We start from the raw sequence: 16,752 nt of genomic DNA, 5'->3' as shown, positions 1-16,752 counted from the left end.
GACTCAATGACGGGTCCGTTCTCAAGCCTCAGTTTCCTCCTGTTTTAAGTGGGGAGGCATGTGTGCCTACCTCAGCGGCCTTGGATCGAGTAGGGACCCGGCAAATAGGGGCTCTTTATCGGGTGCACACTGCACACAACACAGCGTTTTCTATTCATCTTGCACCCCCAGAATTTAGCTTTAGGGGTGTCTGGTATGTCAGGGCCTCTACGGGGAACTTCGGGGTTCTCTACGGGGATCTCGCTGCTGGACTCTGTGATAACTTTCCAGGAAAAGTAGTTGTGCGGGAAACAGGACTGAAAAGGAAAAGAAAGATTCCTACTCCTTAATCCCACTCACTGGTGCAGTCCTCCCGGAGAGTAGGATGAAGCCACGTGGTCAACCGCCTGAGCGCGAATAGATGTTGCTGCTGCTTAGGGGAAAAACGGCTTTCATTTTTTAACACGGCCCCCAAATACTGGAGCGTCTGGTGCAGGTGCCGTTTTCCACTGCTGTATTCCTTGTGGATTTTTTTCCTCCAGGGGAAAAGAAGTTTAAAATCAACTCAAATATGCAACAAAAGACACATTATCTTCTTGTATTTCAGCGTTTAACCTTTTTGAATTATGCAAGAAAGTGCCACTTCCTTATTGGATAATTTTCTTTTTTGGTAGGAGATTAAGCAATGGTGTCTGCATATACAGTACTACTGAACGGATATACTTGTCATGTTTGAATTGCATACATAACCTCAATTATGGGAATGAGGACGGTGCTTTATGCCAAAGTCGTTTCAAGTTATTTTCCAAAAAAAAATTTTAATGGCAATACTTGAAGTAAAGCAAAGACATTTATTTTTCTTTCCAAATTAATCTGAAGGCTTCTTTAAATAAGACACCTTTCTTGGTTTCTCTGGTATGGCATTTAACTTGAATAAAAACTGATTTAGTTCAATTCATTGATGGAATACAAATGTGTAGCAATTAAGTTTCACAGTGCTTGGAGAGTGTTCTGGTTTCTTTTTCAAAAGCAAAGAAAACATTAAAGCTTGCAGAATTTCAGGATATAGTATTTCAGTCACATATTCCAAATATAGTCCTTTAATTACTCTGAATTACTGTGTGAATTCCCAGACTGCAACCCATGATCAAATAAAAATGCAAATACATCTCAAAGTAAAAATGGGCTATTTTAATTTAGTGTCCATACTATTTGACCCTAATAAAAAGCTTAGATGAGGGGGCATACACAATATCTTAAAATTTCACAAAAATTAATACTTTCTTGGACTGGGCAACCATATTTTAATTTTTTTTCCTTAATGATAGGGTTGCGAACCAGTGGACTGGAATGTGAAATGGTTCCACTGCCCAACTTTAGCATCTATCTATCTGGGGAGAAAAAGGGAAACCTTGACTAGGGGACCTATTTTGCACATAAAAGACACTGGAAAGATTTAAAAAAATGTATCCAGGCCCCATCTGCCAGAGATTCTGCTTTACTTAGGCATCTGTATTTTTGAAATTTCCACAAGTGATTCTCAAGTGCAGCCAAGATTGAGAACTACTATGTAGGTAAAAATGTTACATTTTTTTCCCTTATAGGCTGAATAAGATAATTTACTCAATAAAAGAATTAAGTAGTTGTAAATAATATCAACAAGGAATTAAAAGATTTTCCCAGTGGGAAAATCAAGAAACTATATAATGGACCTGTGTATCTAGAAATCCAAAAGAGTGAAGTAAAGTATAATCAGTTCTTAGATCTACTTTACAAGTTGTCTTTAATAATGTTTGCAAATGATCTAATCAAGCCCAAAGGTAAAGAGATGACTGGCATTACCCTGGTCACTGGTTTCCTATCTAAAGATGATGAAGTACCAATGGCTTTTGCTGGTGTGAAGAAAATTAAAAGAGGCAGGGAAAAGTGTTTATCATGCTTTTAAGTAAATACATTTCAAAATATTTTGCATTTAAAAGTTAAGAGTCCCGGGACTTCCCCGGTGGTCCAGTGGTTAAGAATCTGCCTTCCAATGCAGGGTACAGGGGGTTGATGCCTGGTCAGGGAACTAAGATCCCACAGGCCGTGGGGCAACTAAGCAACTACTGAGCTGGCGTGCCACAACTAGAGAACCCACGCACTGCAACTAGAGAGAAGCCCACACGCCACAACGAAGACCCAGTGCAGCCAAACAAAATAATAATTGAGTCCCCTGGCTTCTCCTGTGTGTGGCTTATTAACATATTTCACTTTTCATTGGCATTAACACAGGTACTTTAGGGAGAAGGCTGATAAGTTAGAAAATGAAGTTTATAGATTCTCTGTGGATTTCATTTTTCTGTTCTATTCATGGCTCAATTGGCATGAATAGTTGAGAAACTCCTGTATCAAAATAAAATATTAATTATACTTCACAATATATAAAATTGGCTAAATAATGCCACTTGTGTGACAACCTGAATTTTTATCATTGAAACTCGTGTAACCAAAGTCACATCCTTTACATAATATTTATTCTGTATAGGATTTATCCACATACAATGACGTCAGCTTTAAAACAATTGACTGTAATTTGTATAAACTCATCTTATAAAATAGAGTAATACACAACACACCTCAGTGATTTAAGCTGATATTCTAGGATTCAGAAAATCTGATCATTCTAATTCCTATTTTTGCCACTGTTTCACTGGGTTGTCTTAGGCAGGTTGCTTTACTGTTCTGTGCCTCAATTTCTTTACCTTTCATGTGATAAATGTCCTATTTCATAGATATGTAAAGAATAACATAAAAATTTTAAATACTTTGCAAATATAAAATGCTATATAAATGATAAATAGTAATACTGATCCACTCTAATATAAAATAACTTAGAACTTTCCATTTATAATCTAAAGTTTGGTCCTCCAGTACCTACTGTTATCACCCTTCCCAGTTAAACACATCTTATGCTGTACTGTTTTTAGTGATTTTTCCATAGTATTAATTTTAGGACTCCAAACATATATAACCAATATGAGTGGAAATTTCAATATATCTTAGCATGACTCAGCAAAATAACTAACGAATTGAGTTCTGAGCTCATAAGTAACTGAAACACTAAACTTTTCATCCATTAAGCAGTAACTTGGCCACATAAAAGCAGTAACTGTTTGATTTCATCACTCAGACATACAATATTGAAAAATTTGTTCTTAAAAAGGTCTTAAGATATATGATAACTATAGAAGGAACCTTGTAAAGATGTGATTTGCTGCTCTATGGTTACCAGCTTATAAGTGCAAGGAGTAACAGGAGTAATGAAGTGAGACTGTAATGCTCAAAGGGAATTCAAAAAGTGATACAGCCCAAGGTTTTCAGTGCTGGACTCCTGAGCTCTGCAGTGTCTGGGGAAAGGTTTGTAGGGAGCTTAAACCAGAGCAGCTCTGTCCTTTAGAGTTTCCTTAAATGTTGAACTTCTCTATGAAACAATTCATTTGAAGAAGGGGTTTCTTGGGTAAAAAAAAATCTTTTAACCCACTGGCCTAGTCAATTTTGCCTCCTCCAGACAGTAGGCATGACTCAGTGGTGATTTATTTTGCAAAACTTCATCCTATCAACCGGATCTTGAGGACCATAGATTTAGAAGGGTGTTCAGAAGCTGATAAAACAGCATTCTTGTAAGAGCAAACTTTGGTCTAACCAACTTCCATTATTTTCCTAACATTAAAAAGAAAAAGGGCTTCCCTGGTGGCGCAGTGATTGAGAGTCCGCCTGCCGATGCAGGGGACACGGGTTCGTGCCCCCGTCCGGGAAGATCCCACATGCCGCGGAGCGGCTGGGCCCGTGAGCCCGTGAGCCATGGCCGCTGAGCCTGTGCGTCCGGAGCCTGTGCTCCGCAACGGGAGAGACCGCAACAGTGAGAGGCCCGCGTACCGCAAAAAAAAAAACAAAAAACAAAAAAAATTGGCATAAATAAAGCTTATATTAACAGATTATACCCCTATGTAATATTTTCCCACATTTAAGAGCCAAAGAATTCAGTTTTCTTAGAAACCATTAATAGTTACGCTCTAGAAAAGAATTGATCTCTAAAGTCTTAGATAAATATGATACTGGAGTTATTATTTACAACTTACAAACATGTCACGTATGTTCTTTTATGATACTAAAATGATAGAACAGATGCACTGTCTAGTTTGGTGAATTTGAGAGCTGTTTTGTGGGGATTGCTTGATGCTTGTTATAAACCATTATGAGAAAGCATTATTTCTGATAAGGCTCTACAAGTGCTGGTGGCACTGTGTTCAGTGGACCTTGCTGACAATCATGCTGATGTTTGCATGCAGAATATAGTAGCATCAAAGAACATTTAGATCATAGACTAAAGTGCGTTAGAGTATACACATGCAAGCACAACTTCATTTCTATAAATAAAGCTCAAGTCAGTCATTTTTCCTATTGGTTCCAATGATTAAAAATCAGATTACAATTCTGAAAGATGTTATCATCCTCTGGTGAGACTAAAGAATGACAAGTGTTCCCTCCCTCATTTGGAACAATGGAATTGTTAAGACTCCTGACTCAGGAGTGGTCATGTTGGGAGACAATGAACTCAATGCACACTATCCGGTCTTGAAGCAATTGGAAATTTACCATCAGGGGAATCTTGAAAAAAATCTCAGAATTAGGTACCATAAAACAAAGTGGTTATTCATCTATTTATAAAAAAAAACTTAAAGAAATTAACCATTTTGGCCCACAAATTGGTATTAAGGACAATCATTACTTAAAGAATAAGAGAAAATAACATAAAAAGTATCTTGAGGTATGTCATGGCAGTTAAAAATACGGTATAATACATGGAGCCTCTATCAAAATTAAAACAAGCTTAATTGGGATAACTTGCCAAGACCTTTATGAACAGTTCTTTACTTCTAGTATTTAGATTTTATCTTTACAACTAAAATAATGCATCTCCAATTTGACTGTAATTTTGGAATGTTTCATAATTCATATAGGGGAGGAGTTAAAACTTAATTTTGTATTCTAGTAGAAAAGTTTGTTTTGAAGAATTATATATAAATTATATAAACTGCTTAAAGAACTTAGGAGAATAATGTGTTCAAATAGTTTTATATATAAAATTTATATATAAATAACATAAAATGTCAATAGGTACTATAGGGACATTACCTAGCACTACTTGAATAACTCTAGTTCAAGATATTATATGTTGTTGAAGGTGATTAAATTCCTCTTCTTTCATACTTTCTAATTCTCATAGGCTTCTTTTTATAATTATTGCAGATTGGTGAGGTTTGACTTCACTTCTTCACCATTTCAGGGGACTATCCAGGGAGAGGCAGTTGAAAGAGGACTGTTTAAAATCAAAACCTGTCCAGTTACCAGTCCCACCACTTAAACTTTCTGACCTTAATTTCCTCATTTGTAAATCAGAGACAATACTATTTACCTTGCTGATTAGGTGGGGAGATGTGTGAAAGAGCACTTTATAAGTAATATAGTAGTATATAAATGGAGGAAATTAATCTTAAGAACCGGTAAGAACCTCCAGTTTTCTTTTTTTCTCTGGAGAGGAAGAGAGCTATATAGACAGATCCTCAAAAAACTACCTTGACAGTATTAGTTTCCTGCTTTAAGAAAGTGATGTCTGTATATAATCTCTGATCAGCTTCTATTTTAGAGTTTGTTCTTTTTAAACACTGACTACATAAGAGTAATTTTTAACTTAATGACAAAAGTTTCAAATATGAATGATTTCAAACAGTTTAGGTTTGTTTTCTGCCATAATTATTGGAATAATGATAGGTCATTTTCAGTCTGAAGGTAATGGACTAATTAGTTTAGTCAGGTAGGGTGCCAGGCCCTTAAATGTGCTCTTACCTGGTTCCCTGTGAAAATTCAATAGTGGTAGTTTATATGTTTTTGAAACACCTTGAAATTATCTTATATACAGTTTGGTTGTGGTGAATTTATTTAAAATATTTTCTTTGAAAAAAGTTCACTAAGTAGATCTTCCAATATTAAAAAAAAAGGTATCTCTGTAATAAAAGTAAGAGGATTAATTGTTCATCCATCATGCCAACTCAAGCTAGGTCTTTCTTTCTTTCCAGTGCAGCAACAGATTTTAGGGCAACAAAGTTCAGAATGGATACAATGGTCTGTTCAGAAAGCATGCAAGTGATATCAGGTCATTACTTTCAGGTCAGTCTGATAATTTGTTAACCAGACTCTGACCATGGAAAGAGAGAGTTATGGGAAGTCAATGTAAGTTGCAGACATGCCAGATCTGTTGGTTCACACCCCAGCTACCTGATGTTGGGCTTTATTTCCTTTTCTTCTTCTTCTTCACTATCATCAACCTGTTGTATGACCAGATCAGCAGACCCATCCTCTACAATCTCCACGTATGATCTATTCTCATCCTCACCCAAGTGCCATCTGGAATCCTTATCTCCATCTGATGGGGACATAAGATGCTGTTCAGCTTCCAAATCAATGGGGAGGCTGTCTATGCCAACTTCAGCAAGGCACTCATTACAGAGTCTGTAGCGCCTGGTTCCTTCCTGTACCACTTGACCTGTTAGATCAGTCACATGGCGTTTGCATTTCCTGCAGATGAGTTTGCATGCCTGGTGAATCTGTGTAGAGATTTAAATAGTGATAAAAAAAGATTTTTCAAAAGCAGAACAGTTTGATATTCTAAGTAGCAATTCATAAATTTAAAATGTTCAAAGCCAAGCATTAGTATTAAATTAACATCTAGTTATTAGAAAAAAATCACAGGTTTTGGTGATAAATTAATGTCACAGAAATATTAAATACCAGCTTTCTCTAAATAATGTCTACTATGTTTTTATGATTAATATTACATACTTAATAATTTCACATATCCCTTAATCCAATAATATTTTTATATCTGAGGTAACAAGGGACACATTCCCAGAATAATACAAAATTATTGCAAACACTTAATATCTGCCATATACTTTTCTAAGGACTTTACATATCTTTTTTTTTTTTTTTGGCGGTACGCAGGCCTCTCACTGTTGTGGCCTCTCCCGTTGCGGAGCACAGGCTCCGGACACGCAGGCTCAGCGGCCATGGCTCACGAGCCTAGCCACTCTGCGGCATGTGGGATCTTCCCGGACCGGGGCACGAACCCATGTCCCCTGCATCGGCAGGCGGACTCTCAACCACTGTGCCACCAGGGAAGCCCAGGGCTTTACATATCTTAATTCAGGGGGAAAAACTCATTTCATTTGAATACTAATATTTTGTTATTTCGCTAGAGAAAGAAAAACTATTGTCCCAAATTTAAATTTATCAAAAAATATTTTTCAATATAAGGATTATTGCCACTTTTATTAATGAAAGATCTAATAGAAAGAAGACTGGACTAGGAATTGGAAAGATTGGGTTCTAGTCCTGCTTTTGTCATTTAATAACCATGTTATCTTGAAGCAAGTAACTTAAAACATTATAAACCTGCTTCCAGGGTGACTGTCAAAATATTTAACAACTGGTAAGGTATGGGCACCACCCAAACAGAACAGAAGCCTGACTATCAGAATGGACACTGGTTATTAACAACCACTATGGTGGTTCTGCTACATATCAGTCTATTATTATTCCTAACTGCTCCGTTATTACTAATAGGGATACAACTCAGGTTGTGTGGACCAAATGAGTTAATATGTGTGAAATGCTTTGGGAAGAAGTTGTAATTGATGAATAATTGTATATTATAGTTAGTAACTTTGTTCAATAGCTGTCAGAGCAATAGATTATAGATTCTAATCTAAAAATTATTACATATAATTAACTATATATGCTGAATTAATGTTTATGGTATATTCATTTAGATAATGTCAGAATGGTATGAAAGTGGGCCACCAAACACAAATAGTCAAAAAACCCAAGAGAACTAAAGCAGTCTGGTAAAATATCTAAGAAAATGTATGGGACTACCACTCAGTACAGTTATTATCTTCTGCTTAACCACTGACATATTAATCAGTAAATGTTGAAAGTACATAATTTGAGTGTACCTTTATTTCTCCTGAGATAGAATCAGTATTATGGTTATCCTATGTGGCACTGTTTTTATTACAAAGTTCTGACACAGATTCATGTTCATCCCCCTCCAAATCCAATACAGTTACGAAGACAAAGAAATTAAGTGAAACACTGTAATGTTAAAACTGAAAATATCATCATGAACTCACTATTTTAAAAATATATACCTTCTAGCTCAGAAACAATCTAAAAAGGATACCCTAATAACAATGAGCACCCTGGGTGTCCAAATTTTGGTTTCTAATTTCATTCCCCGCTAAGAGGTACCAAAGCTCCTTTGAGAAATGGCTGATTCCAGTTTTGTGGCGGGGGAAGTACAAGATGAGCCTAGGGCTCTTTTGGAGCCAGAGAACAAGAGCACTGAAAATTTAATGGAGTTGTGACAAAAGGACACAAGAGCCAGCTTCAAAGGTCCCCACTGCACAAATTTGAAATTTTGAGTATCAAAAAAATAATAATTGTTATGGATCCAAACATAATGAACCAATGAAAATTCATGAGAACATATGCTATTTAAAAAAACAAAGCCAGAAAAAACTCATGTACCATTTGAGACGACTATTAAATCACTCTTCACTTTGAAAATTGGTGGTTAAAGGGAAATAATTAAACATTTATCTTGCTTCTCCTTTAGGAACCCTATTTCAAAGTAACCAAATAGCCCCAGGTGATGAAGGAAAGCTTTACTTTATAGAATTCCAGCTAATAATATAGAAGGAAGGGTAATACTAGTAAATCATTCCACAACTCCAAGTAAAATTAATAATTTGGACAGAGATTACCAATTGGTATTAATACTATTAAATGAATAGTTCATGGGGAAATGGATAGTCATATAATACCAAAATAGTTACACAGAGATTCCTTTCTAATTACAATGCAATGGTGGGATCATAGTATCATCACCCTAATCCAGTGATCAATTGTAACAACATGAATGATGGGTCCACCAGATACGATGTGTCTCCTAATGTGACACAATATGAAACATACAATTTTGTCTTTGATGAAAGTATTTAACTTGAATCCATTAAGCCTCTAGATAAAACTTCCCGTTTTCGGAAAATGCAGGGGGTGATAAAAGAACAAGCTAAAGATGACACCATGTAGAAGCAAGCAGAGAAATCCAGAGGTAGGATATTTTGTAAAACAATTGGCTCAATATCTTCAGTAAGTCAATGTTATTTTTAAAAAGGTGGGGGAGGGTGGCAGGGCCGGGTAGGGAACTATGCTAGCTCAAAAACATATTTAAGGGATCTAACAATGAGATGAGTTCTGGATTGGATTCTGGCTTGGACACACCAGCTATAAGTGGTATTTTAGGAAACTATAGGTAAATTTGAACTGTGTAACACATAAAATTTTATTGAGATGGAAAGGTAGAGATTATTCACTAAAGAAGGCAGGTTACAGGGGCCTCCCTGGTGGCGCAGTGGTTAAGAATCCGCCTGCTAATGGAGGGGACACGGGTTTGAGCCCTGGTCTGGGAAGACCCCACATACCGCGGAGCAACTGAGCCCGTGCGCCACAGCTACTGATCCTGCACTCTAGAGCCCACGAACCACAATTACTGAGCCCGTGTGCCACAACTACTGAAGCCTGCACGCCTAGAGCCCGTGCTGTACAACAAGAGAAGCCACCGCAATGAGAAGCCCGTGCACCGCAAGGAAGAGTAGCCCCCGCTCGCCGCAACAAGAGAAAGCCCACGTGCACCAACAAAGACCCAATGCAGCCAAAAATAAATGAAAAAAATAAATAAATCTAAAAACAAAAAAAGAAAGCAGGTTACAAAATAGCATATACAGTATGATATCATTTTGGTTAAAAAAAATAAATGCACATGATAAAGTGTTAAGAATGGTAATATCTGGGTGGTAAAAATATGATATTTTAATTTTCTTATTCTTACGTCTATTTTCGTAGTTTTTATAATGCATACTTATTGCTTTTGTAATAATAAAAGGTTATTTTAACTTTTAAATTAGCTTCAGAGATTAATGAAGGCAGAGAGTTTGTTTTGCTCACTGCCGTATACCTAGCTCTTAGAAAAGGGTCTGGCACATAGTAGGTGCTCAATATATATTTGTTGGATGAATCCCTAGAAAGCAATGCATCAAGTGACCAATACCCTTCCAAATTAAAAGGAGCTCGTATAAATGAAATAAAAGTATGGGTAATAGAACATCAATTTTGGAAAAAATTTTTGCTGCAAGATGAACAGCAGAATAATTCCAATGTCACTACCAATGTCACCAGGGAAGTCCCATCACTACCTTATTAAACCACCAGAGCACTGAATAGAAAATTCCCTGAGATTTTTCTGACTGCTGACAGTCCAGTCCTTGATTTGAGAGTCGCCCTATTGCCCATCTCACTCCATTCCTTCAGGAGACCAGAGAAACTGGAAAGACACTAGAAAGAGGCTGTAGTGGAGAGAGGTCAGACAGCAGAAACTAGACTGACAACCTACCAGATAAGGATTCAAGAATCACTAGCAGATGCTTAATATCTGAAGTGGTGATTCTGACATAGACATTTAAAAAGTTTTAAACATTTTAATAGTTTACATTGTCTTTGGCTCTGAAAAAACCGGGATATAAAAATAATAGATTTTAAGTGAATTGAAATGGATATTCAAAAGAATATCTCTTATTTCAAGGTTTCAGAGGAGAAAAAAAACCTATTTTAAAAAATATGGGGCTTCCCTGGTGGCGCAGTGGTTAAGAATCTGCCTGCCAATGCAAGGGACAAGGGTTTGAGCACTGGTCTGGGAAGATCCCACATGCTGTGGAGCAGCTAAGCCCGTGCACCATAACTACTGAGCCTGCGCTCTAGAGCCTGTGCTCCACAAGAGAATCCACGACGATGAGAAGCGCGCACTGCAAAGAAGAGTAGCCCCTGCTCGCCGCAACTAGAGAAAGCCCATGTGCAGCAACGAAAGACCCAACACAGCCAAAAATAAATAAAAATTTAAAATATATAAAATTATGCATTATGTGCAAAGTAAAACATTAAATTGGAAAAATTGTTTAATATTGCATAGTTGTGTGAAAAGATTTTCCTCAGTGAACTAGATTATCCTAAAGCAGATAAATGCATGTACTTCCTAAAAAGTAAAATGATGAAAAATCATATACATACTGTTCGAAAATGGCTACTTAGATGGTCTAGCCGGCTAAATCTTTTCCCACAAGCTTGACAGGGATAGGGCCTTTCTCCTGTGTGACAACGAAGGTGGCGCTTGAGGTCTGCCTTCCGCTTCACCACATGTGTGCAGTACGGGCACTTGAACCTCATCCTGGGCAGGTCATCTGTCAAGAGACAGTTTGATTAAGTCACCGGAAAGTTCATAATCACCGTTCTGATAACATCAAGAATCCAAAAGGGGCTGGAGAGTCCAATCTCGGAAAGGTAGGCAACAAGGAGAAGGAAGAAATTTTATAAAGACTAGATTGTCAGTGTAATCCTAAGTATAGAACCGTACCTTCAGGATTTGATATATTTACAAAGCCTGGGTAGATTTAGACTGCCCCACTCATCTTTTTATTTAATGGCATAGAGTCACTAGATTTAAGTAAAGAAGTAGTACTACTAGATTTTAAAACTACAGACACAATCCAGGGTCTTTACGCTTTTAAGTAACTTGTTTTATTTACATGGGTTTATCACCCCCGCCCCCCGCTCTTAACTTTTCTTTAAAAAAATCTTTTTAATCGTTCCACCTGGGCAGGAATCTGACTCGCAGGCATTCAGTCATAATCCCACAGATGGTAGCTTCACCCCATTGGCTCCGCAGCCAAGCACACACACCAGATGTCTGAACCCCCTTGCTCTTACTTTTCATACAGCTGTACTGCTTTTCTTTTAAAGGTTAAAAAGTGTCAAGGATCTTTAATCGTTTGTTTTAAAACTCACACATATTCAAAATGTTAGTTGTGGTTGGAGGCAAACCTTCTCAATTTAACAGCAGTTAAGTTCAGCTGTTCATTATTGAAGTTAGATTTAAATAACCTAGAGTTACAAAAGTGCAAAGCCCAAGAAAGGATAACTTTGTTGCTGTTTTAAAATGCAACAGAAATTTCCCATTTTTGCTGTTATTTCTGTCTGCCTTGGTCAATGGTAGAGTGCCTCAGCATTTTCAGAAAGCTTTTATAATATGATACAGTTTCATGTATTTTCATGTTAGTATCCTACAGGAAAATGTGATTAGTAAAAATCAATCAGGTTGCCTATTACTTTTAAATATGTTATCTATAACCAAATTATTTTCAAATTTACATAACCAGGGAAATGTGAATATTGATTGGCTTTTAGTGATATTAAGGACTTGTTAATTTTGTTTAGGTATGATAATAATGGTATTGTAGTTTTTTTTCTAAGACTATATTTTAGGGACACATTCTGAAATATTTACACATGAAAACATGATGTCTGAGATTTGCTTAAAAATGGGAGTGGTCGGGGGCAGAGGTACAAATGAAACAAGACTGGTCATGAGTGGGACTGGGTAACGGGTGCATGGCGGTTAATTAGACTACTCTACTTTTATATATACTTGGAAATTTTCTAAAATTAAAAAACTTAAATATATCAACTAAATCTTTTTTTCTTTTTTTAACATCCTTATTGGAGTATAATTGTCATCTAAATCTTATACTCTGCAAGAGTTTAATTTTATCATAATTTTTCTTTAAATTCACATGTAAAATATTAAGCAAATTTGCTAACTGATTAATTGGTGGGGGGAACTGGATGATATACATTTCTAATCTCTGTTCTCTACTTTGAAACTATCAGCCTCCAATAATATCTCTGCATTTTACTACTATGATAAAAATGAGATGCCTCATGGTGGTACAGAGATACAGTATCAATATTATATGTTGTATTAGTTAAGTTTTTTAAAATTATGTATTTATATCTTAATAAAATCAGATTTAGTTTAATTTCTTTTCGATACTGGGTCTGTGAACCTTTACCAATATGTATGGTTGCTCTATTTAACTTTTCTGTATAAAAATACTGCTCCTGAGTGAATACTCAGAAAAAAAAGTAGGGCTTCGCTGGTGGCGCAGTGGTTGAGAGTCCGCCTGCCGATGCAGGGGACATGGGTTCGTGCCCCGGTCCGGGAAGATCCCACATGCTGCGGAGCGGCTGGGCCTGTGAGCCATGGCCGCTGAGCCTGCGCGTCCGGAGCCTGTGCTCCGCAACGGGAGAGGCCATAACAGTGAGAGGCCCGCGTACCGCAAAAAAAAAAAAGTAAACTATTTAAAGTGAAAATATGATATATAACTGAATATGATGTATAACTGTACAGCAAAGTGTGCTGTACACCTGAAACTAACACAACATTGTTAATCAACTATACTCCAATATAAAATTTTAAAAAATAAAGTGAAAATATGTGTCTTAAGGATTGAACCACTTTACAAAAGAGCTTTACATTTAACAGTAATCTAATTGCCCACAGATAAGCAGGTTTCGAAATTCATGGGTTTCTGACCCTCAGAACTCTATTGTTTTGACTTCATTAAATTTATCCAGTATTATAATTTTTAAAATTTGTGTTTTATGCATAGATTTCATTAGAGAAGTATGACTTAAAAAAAAATCACTTGTTTCAACTTCCCATAACACCTAAAAGTAAGGGCATGTTGAGATAGGATTGATTTACATCAGAGTCTTGGAACCTGACTGAGGGGACTGATTCTCTTTCTGGGTACCTGGAAAACTTCTTGATGTGACATCGGATCCTTGACCATACTGATAGCCAACAGGAGTAGAGTCCATTTCCGCATCCATTTGTGCCTGTTCTTCAGATTGCGAGATGTGGCTGGAAGAATCAGATGTTCGTGCTTCTCGTTTGCTTGACTTATAATGAGCCATTTCAGAAGGCTGTGACAACCTCAAATGTTTGGATTTTTTAATGGAATCTTTCCTTTGTTCATGCTTGGCCAGAGGCTGTTGAGTATTCCTTTGGGAGGCTGGATGGTAATTATACTTACTCCAAGATTTCCCACTTATACCTGTTCCTTGATCTGGGCTTAGGTGAGAATGTGGAGAACTGCTTTCATCTTGCCAGCCACCGCTATAAAAAGAGGAGCGTTCTATACCATCAGAACTGGCATTTTTATCCGAAAGGCTGAAATAGCGATCCTTTTCTTTTTCACTAATGTCTAATGAAGATTTAATAAAGGTCTTACATACACTAATGACATCTGTCATCTGAAGGAAGCTAGCAGCGGACATCACTTCTATGACATTCTGACCTGTGAGAGAGAGCTTGCCGGAATAGACAAAGTCCAGGATAACTGTAAAAGTGTCAGGGGAGAAAGCCTGAAACGTTGCTGTGGTTGGCTGACTTGTCTCCTTGGAGTTCTGGGAAAGAAGCATTTTAAAGTAGCCGCTACTAGCAAATAATACATTTCGATGGGCTTTAAAGACCTTTCCTTCAACCAGAATACTGCAGTCACAAAATACATCCTGCCTGCGCTGCTCATTCAGTTGTTGCAGGAGGTGAGACTGATGAGAGGAGATCTCCATTCTAAAGAGGAAAAGAAACAGTGGTTACCAAAAATCGGAGTAACACTGCTTCTCTGAGTCAAGTAAAATGACAGTCAGAAACCTCTGTCCTTTTTCCAGTAAAAACACTTTCTCCTTAGAGAATATCGTCTCCAAGACACAGAAGATAATGGGTTTCAGGATATCATGTAAGACTCTACTCTTAGTTAGTTATTACATTTTTAGACAATTATTTGTTCAGTCACTGAACCTGATTGAGCATCTTCTATAAATCAGGCCTTCTGCTATATATGGTGAACTAAACAGGCTTGATTCTTGCCTCCATGTAGTTTTTAATCTAGCCGGGTACCAGCTTGAAACAAATACTCATATGAAGTTATAAATGACAAGTTAAGTGCTAAGACAGAAGGAGCGTGCTCTTAGTATAAAAAGGTGAACTAGTTTAGATTGGGATGGAGAGGGTTAGGGAATACCTCTCCAAGAAGTCACATTTAAGCTGAGACCTCAAAGATGACTAGGAATTAGCCAGGTGAAGAATGAAGGGAGAAGATTTCTGATTCCAGCAAAATGGTGGTCTAGAAAGTGCTGAAACTTTGCTGTCACAAATCTCTAGAGATGCTGGCTAAATACTGCCAAGGCTTTAAACTGTATGGCTGAGCTGCTGGGGCAGCAACATGGGCTCCGGTTTTTATCAGTAACAGAAACTGGAACTCTCTAAGGATTCAACCGTAATGAAAAAGGACTAGTAAACTTTGCCCCGAAGTCCAGGGAAAAGGCAAAGAAAGTTTGTCTTTGTAGGGCCTTAGTTGGGAAGAAAAAAATCCCTAGGTGAGATATCAAACCCAAGGTTGTGCTTTGTGAAGTTCTGGAGTCCAAATTTATTTTACCTGCTTGGTGTGGGAAACCTTAAACTAAAAAATTACCATGAGAATTAGTCCTGGGCTGGTGGTGTCTGTGGGGACACCTTGCAGAAGCAAATGCCAAACTGCTCAGGAGGGAAGCTCTCAGAACCCAGGCCAGGTGGGAAATAAGCTCTGCTTAAACTGAACTCAGTCATTCCCGTCTCTGTACAGAGTGGATCATTTCCAATATTGTACCACCATGATGTCTAATATGGCCTATCTTTAAAACTCCCCTTGATTTCACATCTATTTCTGGCTACAACTCCATTTCTCTGCTCCCTTTACACACAGTTCATTGAAGGAGTTTTTTGTCTTGGTTTTTTCATTTGCTATCTTCACTTCTCCCATTCTAATCAGGTTTCCATCCCCATCCATCAAAACCCATTTTTTGAAAGATCATTAGTAACCTGCATGTTGTCAAATCCAATGGTCACTTCTTTGTCCTCATTTTACTGACACAGTGGATCACTCTTTTCATCCTTTCAAACACTTGTTGCACTTACTTGGCTGCCAGGACACCACTCCTTCATGGTTCTTCTACTGCTCACTCCTCAGTCTCCTCTCCTGGCTCTTCCTTGTCTAATCTCTAAGTGCTTTGGGATTCAGGACATGCTACCCCCCAAGATGGCACCTTGGCATATTGAGTATTTTGAACTGAAGGAGTCTGAGTGAACAGCAGAAGCAGGAAGGTCACTCTGACACCCCCTCCCTTTTCCACTGCAACAGATCACAAAACCCTCAGGTGAGAGGTGTCCACCCTACACCCAGAGGAAAGGAGCCTCCTTATCTCAGAAGACAAAGGGACGCTGAGAAGACTCTGAACAAACAGGCTTTGCTGGGTGTGCCCCAGTTTTCTAACCTTACCTCTTACTCCTTATTCTACCACATTCTTCCACGACTCTCCACTCTTCACCAAGCCTAGCATAAAAATACTCAGGTCTGTCTCTTCGGGCCTTCATTTCCTTATGCAGCCTTCTGTGTCATGTAAAATTTATATTGAGTAAGTTTGTATGCATTTCTCCTGCTAATCTGTTAGTTTGATTTTCAGACACAGCCCGGAAGAAGGTCAAGGAAAATTTTTTCTCCCCTACAGCTGGAATGTCGCGGGCCTCAGAGCTCAGACCTCTCCTCTACTTATATCATTCCCTAGGTGAGCCCATCCAGTCTCATAGCTTTAAATACCATTTTACATATCTAGCCCCTGACCTCTTCCCTGAACCTCAGACTCAAATTATCTGTTTATCTGCATCTCCACTTAGATGTTTAA

At 37.7% G+C, this 16,752-nt stretch overlaps 2 protein-coding genes across 7 annotated transcripts in view; one reads left to right on the top strand and one right to left on the bottom strand.

The window, feature by feature from the left end:
• The window catches only part of ZBTB8OS (zinc finger and BTB domain containing 8 opposite strand), a 131,775-nt gene that overhangs the window by 21,012 nt on the left and 94,011 nt on the right, over positions 1-16,752 (top strand). The window lies entirely within an intron of this gene.
• Positions 811-16,752, bottom strand: part of ZBTB8A (zinc finger and BTB domain containing 8A) — a 53,641-nt gene continuing 37,699 nt past the window's right edge. For both annotated transcript variants that reach the window (XM_067725296.1, XM_067725295.1), the window contains 3 exons: positions 13,785-14,605; positions 11,203-11,372; positions 811-6,623 (listed from right to left, as the gene is read on the bottom strand). In XM_067725296.1, coding sequence (XP_067581397.1) covers positions 6,291-6,623; positions 11,203-11,372; positions 13,785-14,604 — 1,323 coding nt within the window. In that variant the 5' untranslated portion in view covers position 14,605 and the 3' untranslated portion in view covers positions 811-6,290. The remainder of the gene's footprint in view (positions 6,624-11,202; positions 11,373-13,784; positions 14,606-16,752) is intronic.

This window comes from Pseudorca crassidens, chromosome 2 (assembly GCF_039906515.1).
Source record: "Pseudorca crassidens isolate mPseCra1 chromosome 2, mPseCra1.hap1, whole genome shotgun sequence".
Taxonomy (NCBI): domain Eukaryota; kingdom Metazoa; phylum Chordata; class Mammalia; order Artiodactyla; family Delphinidae; genus Pseudorca; species Pseudorca crassidens.
The sequence above is the reverse complement of the archived record's forward strand: the minus strand, read 5'-3'. Positions and strand labels throughout refer to the sequence as shown.